Source organism: Dipodomys ordii, unplaced genomic scaffold, assembly GCF_000151885.1.
Source record: "Dipodomys ordii isolate 6190 unplaced genomic scaffold, Dord_2.0 Scaffold27, whole genome shotgun sequence".
Classification (NCBI taxonomy): Eukaryota; Metazoa; Chordata; class Mammalia; order Rodentia; family Heteromyidae; genus Dipodomys; species Dipodomys ordii.
In genome coordinates this window covers 11,352,992-11,375,637 of record NW_012267243.1, presented here as the reverse complement: position 1 = coordinate 11,375,637, position 22,646 = coordinate 11,352,992, and the positions used below count along the sequence as shown (strand labels likewise).

Here is a 22,646-nt window from a genome sequence, read left to right as displayed (position 1 = left end):
CTCTACCACTTGAGCCACAGCGCCACTTCCGCTTTTTTCTTTTTGCTTATGTGGTGCTGAGGAATCGAACCCAGGGCCTCATGCATGCAAGGCAAGCGCTCTACCACTGAGCCACCTTCCCAGCCCCTGGAGTTGCAGTTTCTTACTGTTGTGCATAAGTCACAAAGAGATCATGAGAAACGATGTTGCTCCATTATTTCAGTTGAAACATAGCTGGAGGGGGACAGTTGACATGGAGAGTGTGGAGAGGGGCGTTTGCTATAATCTGGAATTCGCAGGAATGCTGCACAGAAATAAGCTTCTAGTACTAGGTTCGCTGCCTCTGGAGAGGTGCCTCAAGCTACAGAACCTACTTGTGCCATTTCTTGTCACATGGAGAAAGAACTTGGATGTTTCAACTTTCTTCCAAACTTTAGATTCTATTCTTCATGACAGTGGGCTGGCTCTTAGCTCTGATGCAAACCCAGGACTGCTATAGTGATCAATGGGAAAGAAAACAAAAATACAGTTATTTGACTAAACAACAACAACAAAAACTAGAAAATAAAAGTACACTGTGAGTGGCCCCTCCAGACAGTACATGTTCTTCTGTGACATATTGCAAAGGTCAGTATAATATTGGATCAGAGATATTTCCTTAATCAATCCCAAATGTTGACTATCCCCAGATTTCTATGTATTTCTATTTCATCTCTACTAGGAACTACTCTATAACCCATCATATCCTTAATTAAGTAAGATGAAATTCCTCGAAAGCTGCTGCGCCAGAGGTGTATGTATTTCTATACCTTTGGAGTGTTTCCAATTTATTCACACACCAGCAGAAAATAAGAACACCGTTGAACTTATACCTTGTGCCAATTTTTTTCCAATTTGCATGTTTTTGATTAACAATGCTGCTGAATAGGGGAAAAATGACATGTTTACAGTCAAACATCTTAGAGCATAATCATCAGCTGAACTTTGGGGTCCAGGCTGATGGGAAATTTTCAGGAGGAAGCAAAGCTGAATGCCACCTCAAGATTGGAGTTGGGAGGCCTGGCTGAGGCAGGCTGGAAATCTTCTATTGCTTTAGGTGGCATTATTTTGGGATCTGCTCTGTGGTTCAACCTCACAAGCATAATTGTCAAAACACCAGCCTTCCACAGGCAGCCTCTCCCTGTGATCTTATTAAAATACTTGGGCAAGTCTACTAGCTTGTCAAAATCTGGTAAATAAAGAATTAAGTAAACCTTTACCTTCCACTAGAGACGAGGCAGGGTCTCCAGGTAGACACCTTTAGCATTTGCTCCAAACATTCCCGTTTTCCTAAACAATCTTAAGGGATCTGCTGCCTTTAGAGAGTGAAATGTGTTTTTCTTCCCCTTTAGATATGTTAATGTATTTAATCAGCTTACTATCTACTCTCACTGGCCTAGGGGCTATTTGTTCTCAGTCTGGCTAGTTTGCATTTCTTATCTGGGATGTCTCTATCTGTACTGAATCTGCAGAAGCCAGCTTGATCTCCTCCCTGCTCACTTCTTTGTCCTTGGGGTGCCTGGTGGTGGTCTGTCTCCTATGTTAGGGCCGCTGGCACTGTATGACACCTTCGTGGAGTTAAGAGAGGGAGACAGAACATGGGATTCTGAGTTGTGTTTTCATGATCATTAAAAAAAAAACAAACTAGGATTGTTAACTGTTTCTAGTCACTAAAAGGAGTGGCAAGAGGAATAGGTCCTCATTTGAATTGGGCTTTTGTTAGTTTATCTAGAAGGGAAGAGGGATGCTTTCATGCAAATACCTGTATTTGAAAAGTTTCTTTAAAACAAAGCTTTCGTTGTTCCAAGGCTCCCCACTGCAGATGATATCACAGAGGCCACCCCAGGGCTGGATCTGGGGTCACCGGCCGCCTCTCTCTCTCGGCTGGCTGAACCTCTCTCACCTGTTAGCACTGACTTAGAGTTCTCTCCCAGCTCAGCCCAGTCTTAGAGATGGAATCCATCACAGATGGGAAAACTAGCTCTAAATCAGGACATTGTCCAGGATACATACGCTCAGGTACCATCTTTTCTAGGCCTCAGCCACTCCTAGCAAGTTGGCTGCTAGTGGGCACAGAAGGCCATGATGGGGAAGGCCTGGGGCGGGGTTCGCGTGGCCCGGCCCATCCGCAGGGGGATGGGCACCGTGGTCTTCTCTGAACTGAGGGGGCACTCCTGAAGCACTGGACTTCCCACCAAGCAGTCGGGAAGAATATATGTCTTGAGTCTACTGTTCTGTGTCGAAGAATTCAGTGTTCATTCATAATGAGGATCTCTTTTGCTTCCTCCCAGGGAAAATTGGATTCAACACAAAAGGTTCCATTCAATTGAATTTATCATGCAGCTATTGTGTGCCTGCAGTGTGAAGAACCAATGGATTTGGGTTGTAACAATGAAATAATAACATTTCTGGGTAGACGTGTTTCCTGTCCTCAAAGAGTTTGCCTCAAGTATTTTTTTTAAGTATACTGAAAGTAACACTTAACTTTCGTAGAATGCTTGCTATATGCCAGGCATGCATTATCTTTTTTAAATTTTTAAACATTTCTACCAGGAAACTAAGTCTTTTTTTTTTTTTTTTTTGGTCGGTTGTGGGGCTTGAACTCTGGGCTTGGGCACTGTCCCTGCACTCTTCAGCTCAAGACAAGCGCTCTACCCCCTTGAGCCACAGCACCACTTCCAGTTTTCTAGTGGTTTATTGGAGATAAGAGTCTCAAGGACTTTCCTGCCCGGGCTGCCTTTGAACTGCGATCCTCAGATCTCAGCCTTCTGAGTAAGCTAGGATTACAGGTGTGAGCCACCAGCGCCCAGCTGAAACTAAGTCTTTAGTCCTTAAATAACTCTTTCAATCTGATTGAAGTTAGTGAGTGGTAGGAATGGTGTGGGTGTATATTCTAAATGGAGAATTAGATACTTCATGTATAAAAGAAAGCAGAAAAATTAATGAACTAAAAGTTATATAAGTCTTATCCACCCAACCCAATATATTTTCTTTTTTTGTGCTAGTCCTGAGGCTTGAACTCAGGGCCTGATCACTGTTCCTGAGCTTTTGAATTCAAGCCTACTGCCCTACTACTTGAGCCACAGCTCCACTTCCCATCAAGAATTCCCTTAAAAAATTGTTATTATGAAAGTGATATATAAAGGAATTGAAGTTATATAAAAGAGCTTCTTAACCGCATTATGGTTATAGGACTTTAGAAGAATACTGTAAAGAATTTGGAGGAAGTCCTAGCTTTAATCCCAGTTACTTAAAGCAGAAGATAGGAGGTAGTGGCTTCAGGCTATTCCAGGCAAGGAGCTACCCGAAACCTCAATAATAACAAGTTGGGTGTGGTGGCTCGTGCCTTCAATCCCTGTCACTGGGAATGTGGATCTAGAAATCCACAGTGTGAGGTTGGCTTGGTCAAAAATGAGAGACTCTGAAAATTAAAAAGAGCAAAAGGGCTGGGTGTGACTCTGTGGTAGAATGCATAGTTAGCAATCCTGTGACTTTGAGTTCAAACCCAGTATACTCCAGGCACTGGTGGCTCACAATTGTAATCCTAGCTACTCAGGAGGCTGAGATCTGAGGATTGTGGTTCAAAGCCAGCCTGGGCAGGAAAGGTTGTGAGACTCTCTTATCTCCAATTAACCACCAGAAAACCAGAAGGGGCACTGTGGCTCAAGTGGTAGAAAACAGAGGCAGTGGTCACCTAAGGAGTGTTCTTAGAAGTGACCATTTCCTCTTATACCTCATTGATCAGAACGTTTTGCATGGCTTCATCAAGCAGCAAATGCATCGTTATAGTATGTTACTGTGCAAGGGAAATGGGTGAGCAATATGGGGAGACTAGAACCATCCTAGCCAAATAGTAATGCGTTCTGTGCAGATCACTTACAGTAACTTTTATGTCAACTGGTGTTGTATAATTGTGCCCACTTCCAACACTAGGTGTTGCTTTTGCTTTTCAGCTATTTGGCACAAAAAGAACACCTTGTTTTCTTTTGCATTTCCTTAATTACTAGCAACACTGATATATGTTTTAAAACCTCATTTTATTAGCAATTTTGATTTTGTATAAAGGACAGGAGCAGGATAAGAGATAAAATGAAACTATAGATCCTTTAGAAAACTATAGGAAGACAGATTAGACGCAACAGTGATGGTAGAAGAGGAATGAGAAATAGACTCTTGGTGACTGCTCAAGCAGACAGCTTGAAGCAGATTTGGCCAAGGCAGCAGGAGATCAAGGCCCTTCAGTCCCTTACTCTCAACATCATGGACAACCATTCCCTCCTTTCCTAAGACCTCAACTCTTCATAGCTCCCAGGCTGCCTTGGAGCCAGGGAAGTGTCTCTTCTCAACTGCCCCTATCTGGGAGCACCTAGGGGAAGAATGAGCTTTGATCTCGTGGCTGCATAGGAATTCTTTTAACCAAAGCGATATGAAGACTTGCTGACCCGTGGGAATGGGTGGGGAATCACAATCCCTGTGGTATGGTACTGCAAGTTACAGCAAGTGAAGCCACCTCAAGGAACTGAACCAGTATCAACCACAGCCTCACTGCAGGAAAATACACTGGCGGGGGGGGGGGGGGGGGGGGGGCGCTTTCCTCTTAGCACCATGGAGGCTGTCTATAGATTAAGTTACTTGGCACTTGGCTGCACAGAGTGGGAAGTTGGCAGCTATCCCTCTCTGGGAGGGGCCAGGAAACCCAGAGACAAGGCCAGCTATATCTCAGGGATGGTCTTGGCTCCATCTTGGCTGATGGCAAAGAAAGCTGGTTGTGGTAAGCAGGGTCTCCCGCAGCAGAGTCATGAATGGACAAAGAAAATGTCCAGGGGTCCCTTCCCCAGGCCGGTTCCCATTCTCTTTGGTCCAGTTGCCTTGTCTTCCTCTGATGGATGCTACTGGGAAGGAAAGAACTATTCAGACGATTGTTCCCTCTGGATTAGACTTAAGGCTGCTACTCTGTTTTCTTGTTAGCTGGATGTCAAACGTTCACTTGGAGCATGTGGCTTAGAGGGAAAGGCGTAAACTCAGTCACCTACTCCCTTCCTTGCAGGTGGGCTATGACGGTGTGTGATTGGTTCCCATGGAGTATGACGGTATGTGATTGGCTCCTATGGAGGCTATGATGGTGTGTGATTGGTTCCCATGGATGTGCCCTGCCAGTCCTTGGCACTGCTTAACAGAACTCTGGAACCGTAAATAAGAAGCCTTCACTCCCATGCACTGAACTGTATATGATTTCCTGTTGTTAGCAGAGCGAGTGTGACAATTTATTACCAGAGCAGGGAATAAAAATTCACAGCTGATTTTTAACTTGGCCAAACTTATAAAACGGAGCTGGCCATAGGCAAGTTAGTAGCTGAAACTGTGGTTGGTATTTCTATGAAAGAGAAATCCTGCAGATGAATTCTGCCCTTATTTGAATACCGTGCTTTAGAAAACAATTGTTTCTCTTCTGTGGTACTGGGGCTTTTTCAGTCAAGACTAAGTGCTCTATCATTTGAATCACACCTCCCCTTTGGACTTTTTGCTAGTTAATTGACGATCAGAGTCTCACAGACTCTTCTTTCTGGGCTGGCTTCAGATGGTGATCCTCAAGTATCAGCCTCCTGAGTAGAATTATAGGTGTGAGTTGTCCCATGCCTGGCTAACAATGGGTTTTAAACCCCATATGGGGGGCGACAAGGGCTTACAAACACCTGCAGTTCACTTACTCTTCCCTTTCCAAGAGATGTATATGCCATACAGGTAGCACTTTGGAGAACCATGTTAGGCCATTTGCTACATTACTCATACATCTTTTCCTATTGCTTCTTTTGTTATCTTCCCCATTTCTTCTCTCTCTCTCTCTCACACACACACACACACACACATACACAATTGGAATTTTAAGTTGTATTAGACCAGACTAACAAAAACCTTCCAGTATGAAGAGAAGGTACCATCTCTTGAAACAGTAGACAGTAGCCTGGAATGTGTGTATGGAAGGTTCCTGAAGCCAAGTCTGGGCTGAGAGAGGATGAGCAGAGTGCTGCAGACTGGCAGTGGAAGGCTCGCTGCCTGAAATAGACCTCTGGCTTGCAGCGTTCGTGGTGGACCTCTTGAATCCTGAAGATAGCAGCTGTGGCTCCCAACTTGCTCACTCCTATTTGCCTTCTGTCACATATAGCTCTGCCATGCAACTGAGAGTTCTGTTTTCCACAACTCTCCTTCCATGGGTGTGACCTGCCTGTTTTCACTTCCTCCTCATGCGCTGGACTATTTGTAAGACTAACTCAGGATCACATTGCCTGCAGTTTTGTCTATGGGGATGGAAAAGGAGTTCTCAGCAGCCACGTTCTGCAGCAGTGGTTGGCCACAGGATGAGAATGGGCGTGTTGGAAAACTAGGTAAGGCTTTGGGGACGAGCTACCCTGACAGCATCAATGACTGCCCTCCTCTTTCTGGACAAGATGTAAGGGCCTATTCCATCCCTGATAAGGGATGAGTATTTTCCTGCAGAAAGGCCCTGGACTCACATCTTGTTCAGGGCCTTAAAAGATTCAACCTGTGGCAGAGGGTGAGCAGGCTTCTCTGATAGATTTGGGTAGCAAGGCAAGATCTGAAGGAGAGGAAGGTCAGGGCACTACAACCTCTGTTCTGGGTTTGTTTGAATCTCTTGTGTTTGTTTAATAACATAGCTGTGATCTTGTCAGATATTTCCACAAAACCACTTGAGCCGAACTTTTTGAGGGGAGGTAAAGTAAGACAATCGTGGTAGGCTAACCAGAGACAAGAATCAACTGGTACGTCCCTCAGCACACCAGCCTACTGTGCCCTTCTTGCCCGAGGTTGGGGAATTTTTCGTGTTTCCATAGGAACCCTGTCTGGACTTGGTTGCTATGGAGTCCGACTTGGTTCAGAGGCACCTACCAGCAAACACGGGGAAAGCCTTTTGTTCATGGTGCACCAGCACACATTCCCACTTTCCCACACATCTATTGCAACTTACACTTCTGTTTTCCAGTGTTAGGTACTGGATCCTGCTAGAAGTGACAGCAGGACCTAATAAATAATGCAGGAAATGTTTGTTGTTTTACTGGTTGTTATTGCCTCTTTACTACTTAGAAATTTATGAATAGAAAGTATGCATTTAGTCTAAAAAAAAATCCACTATGAACCAAGATAGCTTCAGTTTAATCAGGTGGAAATCATGCCTGCTGCCTGGTTTTGCATAAGAAAGCGTGACTGCAGACTCCCCGGGCAACTAGGAGAAGGGAAACAATGACAAAAAAAAACCCTGCTTTATCGTTCCTGAAATTGCAAGCAAGCATTGAGGGTCAGGTAGGATTTTTACAGACCTAATAACTTATGCAGTGTCTTTGCAGGGAGAGATAACAGCTAATGTAAAACTCAGAGTGGAGAAGCAATCTTTATTGTATGATGGTTCACATCTTTTTGAGGTCAACGTAATTTAAAAATAATGGGAACTCCCCCCCCCCCCGCAATTTGGTCTAAGTGAACAACTGTGCCACATTGACGTGGCCAGGTGGACAGAACTTGTATGTTTTCAGTCTGCAACAGCAACTACCAGCATTTTCACAGAAAATCCAGTGGGAAACCCAGCATCCATCTGGGCCACACACAGAGATGTCAGGGACAGAGGGCCAAGCTCCCATCAAATCCGTGCTGCTATGACCTCTATTATTTCCTTCAGCTGAAGAACGTCCCAAGTTCCAGGCCTGTTATCTTTTCTCAGGGGACACAAATCTAGAAAAAACTTACAGAAAAAGAGCTCTTGCTCCAAGAACATTTCTACATAGAAAAGCAATTCGGTTAAGCTGAGCCTTGGACTAGCAAAGGCTTCAGACAGGGTGCCGAATTCAGCTGTGTCTGTTTAAAAACAATAAGGTAATTTATTATACTTAGCATAGGATTGAAAGACACAGAAGGAAATGAGCCACCGCAGAGGTGCACCTCGCGAGCATGATCCTTGGAGAAGTCTTCCAGAAGTTGGGGCCTGGATTTCTGTGCATTTGCACGCCTCTGGCATGCAAGTCCTCTTTCTTGAAGATTCCTGCGGCCTGTTAGAGGCTGTGGGGTTGCCTGCGATAAACTTACTTGATCATGGGATTCTTCCTCCTTTTCTCTTCACCTTTACTTCCCCAAGAACATGATGAAGTTTCTCTCCCTCAGCCCTACTTAATTTGGAGAGCATTGCTTTAAGGGATTCACTTTTCTAGAAAGTTGGGAGTGCATAATTATAATTCCTCAGAGACTCTTTGGATCTTTAATTTCTTCTAAGGATATTTGTCTGTTTTAACCACTCAAGCAAGGGAAGGTTCTAGTTGAGCCTTGGAGGGGTGTTACAGATACACAATTTACCTGCCTCACTGCTGGGGGGCGCACCAGCAAGACCGCTCCATACGTCATCCGCCGAGGTATTTCATGCCAACATTGTCCACCACAGTTAAACTATCCACAGATGTGCATGGGAAGTAGTTCTTCATGTGAAATTGGAATAGCTGTATGAATGATGGATTTGCAAGGTCAGAAAGTAGAACTAAAACATGACAGTCAAGTTTAAAATGTGGACGCAAAGCAGGCCCTTTTTGGGTGTGTTTTTTTTTAAGACCTTTTAAAGAAATGGACAAATGATAATCATGATAAAGTCATTTGTCAGAGGTGCGGCCCATCAGCATCTGGAATATTTTCTGATATACAGCATGTGTCTTAGGTCCTTCTTCCCTCCCTCCCTCCCCTCCCTCCCTCCCTTCTTTCTTCCTTCCTTCCTTTCTTTCTTTCTTTCTTCCTTCCTTCCTTCCTTTCTTTCTTTCTTTCTTTCTTTCTTTCTTTCTTTCTTTCTTTCTTTCTTTCTTTCTTTCTTTCTTTCTCCTTCCTTCCTTCCTCTCTCTCTCTCTCCCTCTCCCTCTCCCTCTCTCTCTTCTTTCTCTTCCTTTTTCTTTTGCAATAGGGGCTCACTATGCTGCACAGGCTGCCTTTGAACTCCAAAGTTCAGCCAGAGTGATCCTCCAGCTTCAGCCTCCTGAGTAGCTAGAGCTACAGGCATGTGCCACCATATCTGGCTTATGGTGTATATTCAGATTTTGTTAGGGCCATGCAATCTTTTGTGTTGACATTAACCTTTGGATTTCCTTTTCCATGGAAGAATTACGTAATGGGTAACACTGGCTTGACATTCCCACGTGGGAGCAAACAGGAGAGCAGTGACTTTAGATGAGCAAGTGCTCTCCTAGCCCTTCCGGCTTCTTCTTGACCTGCACTATTCCTCTGATTTTTCCATCCCCATCTGGCCCTGAAAGGTATTTGAGTTTGCATTCCTTTTATGTTTGTTTGGTGAGAATTCTAGAAGCAAAGGTCCTATACCTGCTTTCCTGCCCCCCCACCCCCGTTTTAAAGAAATGTTACTGTTTAATGAATACATGTAACTCCAGTCTTTCATATTGAAGAGCAAAGGTCTTGGACAAAGGAAATAACTTTTAACTGTTGAGACTGGCTATTAACTCTTTCTCAAGTTGGAGTAGACAGGAAAAGACAGCAGAAAGAGTATATGGCCCCAGAGAAGGAGAGGACCTGTCCACCAGCCACCACTTAGCAGGGCAAGGCCACTGAGTGGGAAAGGAGTCACCTCCGTGTGACTAGCACCCCCAAGCGCCCCCCCGGGCCCGCCCTTCATCACTGGAAAACGGGGAGGAGTATTCAGAAACTCATGTCAGCAAGATGAGATAAAGCAAGCCAGAAAAGGCCTGTGGTTCGGGGCTCGCCAAGGGAAAGATCACCTTGCAGAGAACTCTCTGGCTCCACCGAGAGTAGTTGGATGGAGAGAAATCCATCGTAAACACAGAAGAGCCTGGCATGGCAGTCCTGTAATCATCCGCTTTCCTCATCCACATGGGTGTGACCGGGCTGGCAGGCAGCCATGTGTCTCCAAAGAAAGCACCTTCCTCTCTTCCCTTCTCCCAATTGTATTTGGATGATTTTTTAAAAATCCTCTTCCAATTGAATTAGTGCGAGGTTGGGTAATCAGACGGAGGAATTTCTGCTTTGCAAACTGAAATTTATTTGAGCACTTTTTTTTGTCCCCACCTCCATTTTGAAACTGTGGCTCATGAGGCTCCTGCTACTTACGTTACTTAAATCTGCTTCAGCTTGAAGAGACAATGTGAGAGTCCTGGCCAAACTAGATAATGCCTGCATAAGTGGAGAATTAAACTCAAACTCTTTCCATTTTCAAACAAATGAATAGGATTATGTGCTCCACAGATGCTATTTCATTCCCTTGCCTGGGATCTATTACAGTGGTCTATACAGCTTTCTTTCTTTTTTCTTACCTTCTCTTCCTTTTATATAAGTCACTTACTTTGTAGAGAAAAAGACTGTTAAACTATCACATTGTGGTTGATTTTTTTTAGCATTATCTCCCCCTTTCCCAAATGTTTACTGAGAACATCTAATGCCAATGTGTACATTGGCATGAGAGGAGCTCAGTCACCGAGGGCCATGTACAATTACTGAAGTTGCAGGGCTGGGCCTGGAGCCCAATGTATATAGCAAGACTGTGGGTTATATCCTCAGTGCGGAAGAAGGAAGGAAGAATGCGAGAAAAGAAGGAAGGGAAGGAGAAAAAGAATGAGAGAGGGAAGGAGGGAGGGAGAGAGGGAGAGAAGGAAGGAAAGGGGAAATGAAAAAAAGCAAGAATGGAAGGAGGAAGGGAAGGAGGAAAGGAATGAGGGAGAGAGGGTAGGAGGGAAGGAACCAAGGGAAGGAAAAGAAGGAAGGAAAGAAGGAAAAGATAGATGAAGGAAAGAGGGAGAGAAGATGGAAGGAGGGAAGGAAGGAAGGAAAGAAGGGAGGAAGGGTGAAGTCTGTACAATATTTTAATGTTCGTGCAGGTTTAATTCTATTCTGTGCTCCCATCCCCCAGTTTTGGTACATAAAAAGTTCTTTGCTCCTCTATGCAGATTCTCCCCATGCTGTAATTATCTTTTTTAAATAGCTCTATTGCAATTAAAACTGACATGAAGTAAACTGTCACGTGTAGGTATGCACATTGGTAAGCTTCCCAGTCCTTCGCTTCCCTCAGGGCAACGAACATGTTCATCGAGAACAAACATTTCTGCCCCTTTTCGTGGAGATTCCTTCTCTCCACCTCCCTCCCTCTCCTCAGGCAGCTATGAGTATGCTCTTTCTGTTAGCTGGGATTGCAGTGTATTTTCTAGAGCTTTATGCACAAGGAATCCTAAGATGTGTTGACTTTTGATGTCTGCCAGGGTCTCATGCACAGCCTCTTGAACTGTACCTCTAGCCATGTTTTTGCTGGGTAGTTTGGAAATAAAGTCTCAAGAGCTTTTCTGCCCATGTTGGCCCCAAACCTACATCTGTCTGCTCTCAGCTTCCCAGGTAGCCAAGATTATAGACATGAATCACCACCAGCTAGCAAGAAATTTCTTTCTGATCCTAATTGGCAGACATTTCTTTCAGGCATACTAAATGCCTTTTTACATTTTTTTGAGGTAATGATGTGTTTTAAACATATGTAAGTATTTATATGCATATACACATGTATATATTCATATATGATACATATGAGTATCATATATACATTCATATATACATGTGTATATATATACAATGTAAATACACATATATTACAATATCACAACAAGTATATAGTAAGTATAATATGAATATATTGCATTGTAATTCAAGTCAAATGGTGTTTCCATGAGGGAATAGGATGTATAACTAGTGTTGATGTTTTTATTCTCTGCACCTCTTTTAGCTGTTCCCCTTAGACTTAGGTTGGAACACCTTTCCTTCAAAGGCCCTGTAGAAATTGTGAGTCTTTACATCTCTTTCTCTTAGAGAAAGGCCTTCGATCCATTCTGCTAATGTAGATACTTACTACATTTTTAAAGTGGACTCACCTAAAAGACTTACCAAAGGATACATGTTCTGGTTAGGAATAATTTTTTAGTAACAACAAAAAAAATAGGCCTCTGAAACAAATGTGTATATACTAGGGATTTATTATGCTCGTGACAAGAGGTCTGGAAGGCGGTGATGTATAGCCACCAACCTTTCACCCTGGGGAGAGTTCAGAGTCCAGGCTTCCATGGTTGGTTCTCTCTTCTCTTTCCTCAGAGTTGTCTAATGCACTTTGCAAGTTCACTCCAGGCACTAGTGACGCAGACGGAAAGGAAGGGACCTGAGCTTTTATTATGTCATTCCCTTCAGAGCAATTTTGTTGAGGGATATAATCAAGTTTTAAAGGGATCTTTGCTTGCTCTTCTTTCGCGTTTTCTCCATCCCTAGGTGTAAATCCAAAGTACAATATGTGGCAGAAGGAAAAAAAAATACTTGGCTATCGTTGATGGCTCTCAGTATGAAAGCCATGCGTTTGGATGTGAAAGCAGTGATGCCCATGGTATTGCTTATAGGATTTAAGTGGATTTAGGAACGAAGACTGAAACAGGAGTCTAATTACAGAGGACCCTGGGGTCGGCATGCCAGTGCTCACCGGTCCAGGAGACAGACAGGCTGTCCACAGCCTTCACTTCACAGACAAGCCCTGTCCATCTCATTCATCTCTTGTCTCCTGCTTCTAGCAGAGAAGATGTCTTGCTTCCGCTGGGCAGCCTCATGGACCTACAGCAGGGTAGTGAGTGGAGGTTGATTCAGCTTATATCTTGCCTCAAAGAAAGGCTAGTTTGACTAAAATACATAATTATTTTTTTAACAAGAAGTGGGAAAGAGGGCTCCTATGGGATAGACCATCTTGGCTGGGGTAATCTTAGTTTTAATGACTCTTTTGAAAATAGGAAGAAAGGACACAGAAAGGAACAACATGGCTCTCTGTCTCTGTGCGCTGGAGAGCCACAGGTAGAATGGTTTTCTGCACGTGGGCTTGGGATCAAACATGTGAACCTTTTAACTATTTGAGCATCTGAACATTTGCTGAGGTAGACTCTTTTCTAGTTCCCTCGGGCATTTTACACACGACTCAGTCGTATCTTTAACCCTGCCTCGGTTTCCCACATGTTGTCTGTTAGTCATAGTGGCATGGATGGAACGCAGAAACAGGGCTGCTCTTGAGCAGGGGTCCAGCGTGGGGTATAGCTTCTCTGCTACAGAGGCAGAGTCCTGTGTCCTTCCCATGTGCAACTTCTACCAGCAAACAGTGCTTCCCGTCATTTATTTGACAGTAGGAGTTTTGCAAAGCTCAAAGGTGATTGCATAGGCTTGAGTTTTAATTAAGAAAAAGACATCACCAGGAAAGCAGATTTCTCCTTCTTAATTAGCCTTCAGACAAATGCATGGGTTCCGCTAATGACTGATCCGCAATTTGTTTTAGACACGAGACAGTTGTTACTACAAGGGTCTCCCAAAAATAATTCTGATTTTTAAATTACTATCAGAGGATTTTCATGTATTATTTGTTGTAATTGTCCAGACTTGTCAAGATTCCTTTGGTATAAGCTAAAAGTTTACATTTCCATGAATGAAACATGATCACGTTTGTTTAATTATTCAACAATCTGGAAGCATTTCAAGCTACATCTCCTTTGATTCTGCCCATGGGAATTTATTATTTTTCCAGAGCTGACAAAAGAAGTGCCAAAATAATAAAAGATTAAGAACGAGCATATGCAGATCTGATGATGATGATTAATTTTGGCAGGACCTAAAGCTAGCTCAGTTTTCTCACTTGATAGGTGCTTTACCAGTTCAGTCGTGCATGTCTCAGACCAGCTTTTTGCTAGCTATGTTGCAAATACGAGTCTTGCAGACTTTTGTTCCTGGGCTGGGCCTCTGACTATCATCTTTCAGACCTCAGCCTCCCGAGTAGCTCGCAATTTTGATTATTTGCTCTCTGGAAATAGGGGTAGCCTATGCATTTCTTATTCAACTTTTCAAATAAAAATTTTCTTCATATTGGAGCAGAGATGTTATTGAGTCATTAGTGTCTTAATAGTCAATTCAAGTGGTCTAGCAGAAATCATTGGAGTTAAGATCCAACATAGCTACAACTAAAATCAAAATTTAATCTCCAGCCTCTATGGTAACTGCATGTCCTAGAAGCAGTTTGCAGGGAGAGACGGGATGAATGTTAGAAAGCAAGAAAGAAGTTAAGGAAAGAACAGATGAAAGGTGAGAGAAGAACGGGAAAGCAGCACTGAGACCTGTCTACCAAACATGCCAACCTCCTCCTCTTGCAGACAGGCTCCTTGGCAGATACAAAACCCAACGTGCTCCCATCCCGTCCAACTTCTTGGATTTTTCAGGTTCTCAAGGGGTAGCATTATTTTATTTGATATATATATATATTTAATATATTGGGGATATGTATAAGATATATATATATCTTATATATATCCCCAGTATATTAAAAAAACAAAGGAATGCTTTCAATGCTATGTATCAACTCTATCGTATTTTTATAGAATTAAATGGAGAGAGTGGCACTACTGAATAAACACAGAAATTTGGAATTTTCATCAGCTACCACATCTAATTCGTACATTTATACATAATGGGGTTTGAACTCCTTGTTCAGCTTGCTTGCTCAGCTAATGTCCCGCCATTTAAGCCATTCCACCAGTCTTACTACTTTTTTTTGGTGCTACTTTTCTGTTTAGACTAGCTGTGAACTGAGATCCTCTAGATCTCAGCTTTGGGATGGATCTCAGCTTGGAGATTCACCAATAAAACAGGACGGGACTATATTTTCCAAAGATATGGGTGACATTTCTCAATTCTCCTCAATAGAACAAGTGTATTGAATCTGTTGTGTCACAGCTGTGAGTTATGTGTTCACCAACAAAAGTGACTATCATTTTTGGTGGCCCTATTCCATAAGGGAATTGCCTCTCGATCTATGCTGTCCCTCTGGGATCTTGATGTCTTGCTTTGTGATGTGTTTCTTCATATCCACCGCACCCATTTGGTACTCACTGACAGTTTTATTAAAAAGCAGTTTAGGCAGTTTTCCTGGAACCTTCTTTTCTAATGTAGTATGAAGTCGATCTCAACGGCAGAAATGGGAGACTTTATTTAGAGATCTGAAAATAAGGGAGGGAGTTGTTTGGTTATTCAGCAGGCTGTAAGAGGGCTGAGGAACCATTGGAGAAGACGATGAAGCATGCATGTTGTTTTTAAGTGAGAGTTGAGCCTCGGATGCGCAACAGCTGTGTTGTTGGTTTTCTTGCCTTCTGTTTCTCGTGCCAGCTCTGTGGATTTGACGGATGTTTTTCTCTCTGACAGCTCACTGTGCGGATAAATGTGTCCACGGCCACTGCATTGCTCCCAACACCTGTCACTGTGAGCCTGGCTGGGGTGGAACCAACTGCTCCAGTGGTGAGTTCCCACCTGCTGCTGTCTGTCTTGGGTGTTCTGTGCTGTATGAGTCCCCTTGTCTGCAGATTCCCCCAGACCATGGCTTCCTTCTTCATCCCAAGAGGATCATGGCGTGGAATTCCAAAAAAGAATCATTCATGTGACAGTTCCTGTTCAGCCCGCACATGCACTTACTGTAGAACTATCCTTAGCCCAGTATCAAAGCACGCACTTGGGAGGAAAGGGCTTTTAAGGCTTCTGTGCATATCAAAACCTTTCCCCAAAGCTGTCTTGAGAAGCTGCTTTTATCAACTTCACTTACTCACTTTGGAACTGGAGAGACGACTCGATCTCATCAGAATCAAGATTCTGTAAGAATCATATGCCACCTTCTATACAATCCCGATTGATATCTAAGATAACTTCTTGGTGATTAAAATTGACCACCCATGGGTTTTAATACCAATAAAGTTGTTAGTTTATATGGGACTGGCAGCACTACTTATCTCTGAATTCTGAGCTGGAGATAATGGGCACTTGCTGAGATAGAGGAAGATCAATTTGTAAGAAATGAAAATTCGTGAACATTTTGATGCTTGTTACGTGAGATCATAAATAGTATAAAATTTTCCTTCAGTATGCTGGCATGACAATTCAGAAAGGATGTTTAGCTCGACTGTAAGGAGGCCATACCTAAAATCCCACATCCATTATCATAAAGATTAAATGATGGAATGTTATGCAATCCCATTTCTCTGGACCAGTTTCACAGTTAACATTTAAGTCCTGCAGCTAACTCCTCCCTGAGTGCATAATTGTGTCCACTTCCTGTTCCCTTCATCTTTATTTCCCTTGAAAAATGACAGTGGAAGCTGAAGTGTAGCTCTGCTGTCATACACAAAACATTACCTTCATAAGAAAACGGAAATCATAGCTTCAGAACATTCCCAGGGCAGCAAAGATTGTCTCCGTTGCTATCAAATGCTTTTCTGAGATTGGCCCAAAAGGACCTAAAGCTGTCTGGAGAAGTTGCTTTTACCAATTTTACTTGCTTACTTTGCAACTGGGGAGATTACTCTTGATCTTGTTAGGACTACTTAAAAGAAAACTATCAGAAAACCTTGGAATTGCTTGGCTTTCCTGAAACAGCACTTCCAGAGAAAGGCCTTTGTGTTATCTGTGCCCCAAACATGTGGTATGAAAGCTTTTTTTCTTGTACCTTAGGTAGGTGTGTGTGTGTGTGTGTGTGTGTGTGTCTTTCTGCTCCTGACAGGCTTCTCAGTGCTAGTGCTAACTGTCTTGGAGGGTTTGGTTTTGCTCATGCAGGCAAGCAGGAGGCTAGTCGGCAATGTGTTCACAGGCGATTGAGGCAGAATGCTTGGGATGTGGGATTTGGCCTGTGTCCATCTTTTTCTGGCCCACTGACCTTCAATGCGATATTGCTTTCATTAACTTTTCCAGCTTAAATCCCAGTTGTGCCTAGACATTTGGAAGAAAAATAACATTGTAAATGAGTGGGAAAGGAAAAAGTGGTCGCATTCTTCATTTGTAAATCAAAGCTTGTTACTAATTCCAGGACAAGAAGACTGTGGAAGAATTTCACATGTACTCATACTTTGTTTTGTAAAAACTACAGCTATGAGATCGAGATAAGGTATTTCTACTCCAAACCGAGTAGAAACATAGGTTTCAGATGTCCTAGAACTGATAGGGACCTTCCAGAAAGTAAACTGCTGCTGTACTTTAGTATTTGCTGGCTTGTGAATGAAGATTATAGAATTCTGAAAATGATCATTAGACAACATTTCATTTATTTGCTATGATGCATGTTTTAGCTTTATGGTTAGTTTTTGGTGGTACCAGGGTTTGAACTCAGGTCCTCATCCTACTTGGCTTTCCAGTAGAAAATTCCCAGCCCAAGCTGTGTGTGAGTCTGGTGTTTTCCTCATATAAAGTATACTTACAGAGTTGGGGTGTACTCAGTCACTGTATAAAATATTCACAGGACACCCCTCATGATATTGTCAGCTCACTAAAGCAGTGCTTGCTATAAAGTTACTTCTCTCTTTTCCTGTGCTGTAGTGTGGAAACCACTAAATCCAGCTTTGTTTTCAGGGAGGAAGAGCTGCTGGCATTGCTGAGAGTCTATCTGTTCCAGTGCTCAGCTAGCCTGAGCAATGCCCACAGTTCAATCCCCAACACTGCAAATCACAAGCCAAACCAAACCACCACAGCCTGGATCTTTAAGTGGGAGTGTCTACTGATGATGTCATCCTTAAGTGGGAGTGTCTACTGATGATGTCATCCTTAAGTGGGAGTGTCTTCTGATGTCATCTTGAAGTGGGGAGTGGCTAGTGATGTCATTTGAAATCATCTTGTAAGGAATTAAAATTGTTTCTTCTTTCTCCGTTTACTCAGCAGTTGATACCAATTTGGACTCACGTGTATTTACTTGGTGTTTTAGGTTATATGACAATATCACACCATCTATTTTGGTGGTCAGATTGTGTTCCTTGTGTCCTTTTGGCCTGTCTCATTCTTTTGATATTGAGCTCTTCTTTTCTTTTTTGGTTCTAAGATATTCTAGGCTCATGTATTTCATTTTCCTGAAATCGCTGAATGAGACTTTCCCCCCAAGGAACCCTGGTTCCTTGTAATGGAGAATGATTATTTAGAAATACAGAGCTGGGTAATGGATATGTTCATTGCTTGTGGCACATATACTCAGTTGAAAAGGAGGAAGTTTAATAAAAAGAATGATCAACTATTACAAGAGATGGCAATAGTGTGTTGTGGGGGGGTGTGGATTAGTAAGAGGCAGATTGAGCTATAAAAGAATATAGAAATGTCACATATAAGAAATAGCCACTACCTGTAGGGCTGAGGATACCCAAGAGGAAATCCCAGAGGTGTATCATCTGTACCTTGTGGGAAAGGGCAAGCCTACAACTCACTGGGGCAGAGAGGCTCCCCTAGAGCTCAGGCTTGTAAGGAAGCTTTTTGTGAAGAAAGCGTCTCACCAAATACACTCTACAATGGACTAGGGGAAAGTTTTTGGCTGCTGAGTTCTACTGAAACCGAGCCCTGGGTTCTGAGGGCTGCAGGAGCAGGGACTTGTGCTTATGTTGCAGAAGCCATGGGCGGGCGCTGCAGGAGTCAGTTGAGCTAGCACACAAGGACCCGGATGGAAAATGGCTTCCTTCTGCAATGTTTTTGAAGTGCCCTCTACTGGAAATGCTTAACTTTTCTTATCAAGCTGGTAAAGGAAAAGTATTCAAAGGGCTCACAGCTCTTTTTATAGAACTGTCAAGGAAAAGATAAATTTAGAGCTAGGAAACAATAAATTAGCAACTGTTAGAGTCTAGCCATTTGGTTACTCATCTTTCATATGCACACATTCTGCACACATTTGAATTCTTACATGTCAACAAATAGTTTCACACTTTTACTGAACATAACATAGCTATCAATTTATAAATAAGCTGCTCTTTCAACACAAGGAAATGCAAATCACAATAGTGACATATCAATTGATAATTATATTACTGTTTTTCAAATTCAGCTGCATTTCTGCCGGCTATTCTGTTTACTAGATACTAAAGTTAACTTCTATCACTGTGAATAAAAAAGAAAATCAAAATGAAAAGAGGAAAATAGAAAGTGGCATTAAAAAGGAAACACTTGGATCTGAGTGTGGTGTTCACACCTATAATCTTGGCTCCTCAGGAGGCTGAGATTTGAGGATTGCAGTCCAAAGCCAGTGCAGGTAGGAAAGTCCATGAGACTTTTATCTCCAATTAATTTCTTAAAAAGCAATTATAAGCTGGGTGCCAGTGGCTCACACCTGTAATCCTAGCTACTCAGGAGGCTGAGATCTGAGGATTGCCGTTCAAAGCTAGCCCAGGCAGGAAAAGTCCGTGAGACACTTATCGCCAATAAACCACTCAGAAAACCAGAAGTGGTGCTGTGGTTCAAGTGGTAGAACTATAGCCTTGAGCTGAAGAGCTGAGGGACAGTGCCCAGGCCCAGAGTTCAGGCCCCATGACCGGCCAAAAAAAAAAAAGCAATTACAACTAAGAAAAAAAAAAAGCCCAAGTGTAGCTGTAGCCCAAGTGAATTAATAGCTATTGCGCACAGCCCTCTCTTTCTAAAATGCAAGGAAGACAAGAGATGGAAAAATACGTTCAAATGCCCGGTTTTACAAAGGCTTCCCTTTGAGACTTGATATAACAGCTTACTCTGCCAGCCACAGGCTTCCATTGATGAAATGCAGTCTGTAGTCCAAGTCTGAATCCATTTTCTGTGTGCACATATATATATATATATATATATATATATTCATATTTCAAGTGTGTTACAGTAGAACTGTAAAAAGTTTGTTTCTCTGTAATGAAATCATGATTTATGTGACTAGACTCAGCCATATTGCTTCCTTTTAAATTTGATTAAAATGATTTCTTGAAGAAGGACACACATATATTACTTTTATCGGCATCCTAATGTGTACCCTTGCCTAGATAAGTGAATGGCATTCATCTGTTTCACCTGTCTTCCTTCCCCTTCCTCCTTTCTTTTCCCTCCTTCTCTGTCCTCCCAACAAATCTGTAGGCACATCCATCTGGATCCCTCATCACTCTTGCTGGATGGTAAATCACTCCTGCAGGGCACGGGCCATGTGTTATTTATCTCTTTTACTCTTCCTACATGTGGCATGCAGTTGGAGCACAGAAAATGTTTGTTCCCTTTAATTAGATTGAGGAACTATGGTTTGGAGAAGGGCATCTGTGTGTTCATTTTGTGAGCTTTCCCTGAATGATTACTGTTTACACTGGATGCTGGGTACAGAGAAATAAATGAGGGATTGCTGTTGATCTCACAGAGCTCATACTTTGGGAGCAAAGTAGACAGAAAGTATGAGGAAGAGAATCGCTGCTGTAGAAGAGATGGACTGAGGAAAGCTGGAAGAAGTTGGGTAAGGTAGTAGGAAACCAAGGAGAAGGAGCAATTAAAAAAGAAGAAGAGTTTCGGGACACTAGATAGCTCATGCCTGTAATCCTAGCTACTCAGGAGGCTGAGATCTGAGGATCCAGGTCTGAAGGACAGGAAAGTCCTTGAGACTCTTGTCTCCAATTAACCACCAAAGGAAAAAAAAAGCCAGAAGTAGTGCTGTGGCTCAAGTAGTAAAGTACTAGCCTTTAGCACAAAAGCTCAGGGACAGGGTCCAGGCCCTGAGTTCAAGCCCCAGAACAAGAGAGGGAGTGGTAGGGAGTAAATGTAACAAATGAAGACATAGTGCAGGGTCAAGAAAGAATATTTTTAAAAATTATTTTGTTTTATTTTTGTGCATGTATCAGTACTGGGACTTGAACCAAGAACCTTGATGCTCTCCCTTACCTCTTTGTTTAAGGCTGATACTCTACCTCTTGAGCTACAGCTAACTAGTTAGAGATGAGAGTTTATGGACTTCTCTGCCCTGGCTGGCTTCAAACCTTGATCCTCAGAGCTCAGCCTCCTGAGTAGCTAGAATTACAGATGTGAGCCACTAGCACCAATGTTGAAATAGTCAACTTGCGTGTATGTATGTGTGTATGTGAATGCATGCGTGCGCACGTGTGTGTGTGTGTGTGTGTGTGCGCGCGCCCTGACTCTAAGGCTTGAAACTCGGGGCCTTGTGCTGTCACTTGGCTTTTTCTGCTGAAGGCAAGAGCTCTACATTGGAACCATGCCTCCAGGTCCCATTTATGTATTTGCTTTCACTTATGTCTAAGATGGAGATGACTCAGGGCCTGGGGGCGTGGGGGGAGGAGGAAGAGGCCGAGGCCTCCGCTGAGACTGGAGGCTGTGTATGTGAAGGACAAGGCTGAGGAGAAGACACTTGGCAGGGAACATGAGATCCGGGCACCCAGGGAGACATGAGCAAGACCACCTTGCTACTGCACTGAGGACAAAGGAGGAGGGAGGAGGGGAAGTGCATGTGCAGAGGCTTCTGGGCGCTAGAGGCGCTGCTTGGCAGTGGGGATGCGGCCAGGGGGCTTTGTCCTCAATGACTTCCCCGGGGTAAATTGGCAGGACAGACAATCTGTCAGGACTAACAGGAGGTAGAATGGCTGATGACAAGACAGGAACAGTTGATCCTGAGGGGGCACTGGGTGTTGGACAAGCACCATTTAATGCCCACAACACACCACAGCATGGTTAGAATCATCATTCTTAGTGTAAAGATGAGGAAACGGGATGAAGAAAATTGACCAGCCAGACTCACACCCCATTCATTCAGACCTGGGGACTTGAACCACAAATGATGTGTTCCATCTTCTGAAGTTAGAGAGGAGGTTTAGGGACAGTAACCAGAGCCAGGATAAGATTAGCACTGGACAAATACGAAAATCAGGCCTGGAGGATGTTCAAGATGGTGAGCTCATAATGACATCCAACTGATCCTTCCTCTTTGGTTCCAGATTGTATCAGATCTGTTTCAAGCAGATGAACTTATAGGATGTATTTTAGTGTAATTCCTGAGATCTTTCTTTCTTTGTGTTGGAAACCATTTAAGCCTCTTTCTTCAATGACTATTAATTCACATTTGTTTTCTTAACCTATAGAATCTTGTTTGTAATTTTCTAAGCATTTGTTGAGAAATGTGTTTCACCTGTGGCTTTAAATTGCAAGAGTTTCAGCAACAGTCAGGAATTAGTTTTCAACTGTGTACAATTCAGCCTCTCTCTGTCTCTGTCTTTCTCTCTCTCTGTCTCTCTCTCTTTTTCTCCACCAACCCACCCCCTTCTCTTTCTCTTTAATATGAGTCCAAATAGAAAGCAAACTGGGAATTAATTCTGGTCTTGAAAAATCTGAGTAGGGGTTTTATTTAGTCACTCACAGCATTTCTGGTGCATATAAATAGTGAACATATGTCTTGGAGGCCAAACTCTCGCCAGCACTTTAAGGACACTGGGAGGAAGGCTTTTGTATAAAGTAAGCACATAGAGCGGAGTGGAATGAGAAGACTCTGCCTGTAGGGCACTGGAATTGGGGAATCCATTTGAAAGACACAACAAAGGCACAAAAAGCAGACACATCCCGAGCAAGGGCTGCTGTATAGATCTAGCGCCCAGACACCATAATGGGATCGATGTCTTGGGAAGGGAGAAGACCTGGGAGCCACTCCCACAGCCGGTGGGTAACATGCCCGATTCACTGTCAGAGTGACTTTAGACATCAGCTTGATGGAGCAGGGAGAGAAGGCTACTGCCTGGGTTCACTGGCTTAGGGGCATACACCACAATGATAAATGGGGAGAT

The 22,646-nt window shown here is 43.1% G+C and overlaps 1 protein-coding gene across 1 annotated transcript in view; it reads left to right on the top strand.

The window, feature by feature from the left end:
- The window catches only part of Megf10 (multiple EGF-like-domains 10), a gene marked incomplete at its 5' end in the record, with an annotated part of 100,063 nt that overhangs the window by 11,977 nt on the left and 65,440 nt on the right, over window positions 1–22,646 (top strand). The window contains 3 exons of the mRNA XM_013015532.1: window positions 15,277–15,369; window positions 15,635–15,719; window positions 16,925–17,002. Of these exons, the coding sequence (XP_012870986.1) occupies window positions 15,277–15,369; window positions 15,635–15,719; window positions 16,925–17,002 (256 nt within the window). The remainder of the gene's footprint in view (window positions 1–15,276; window positions 15,370–15,634; window positions 15,720–16,924; window positions 17,003–22,646) is intronic.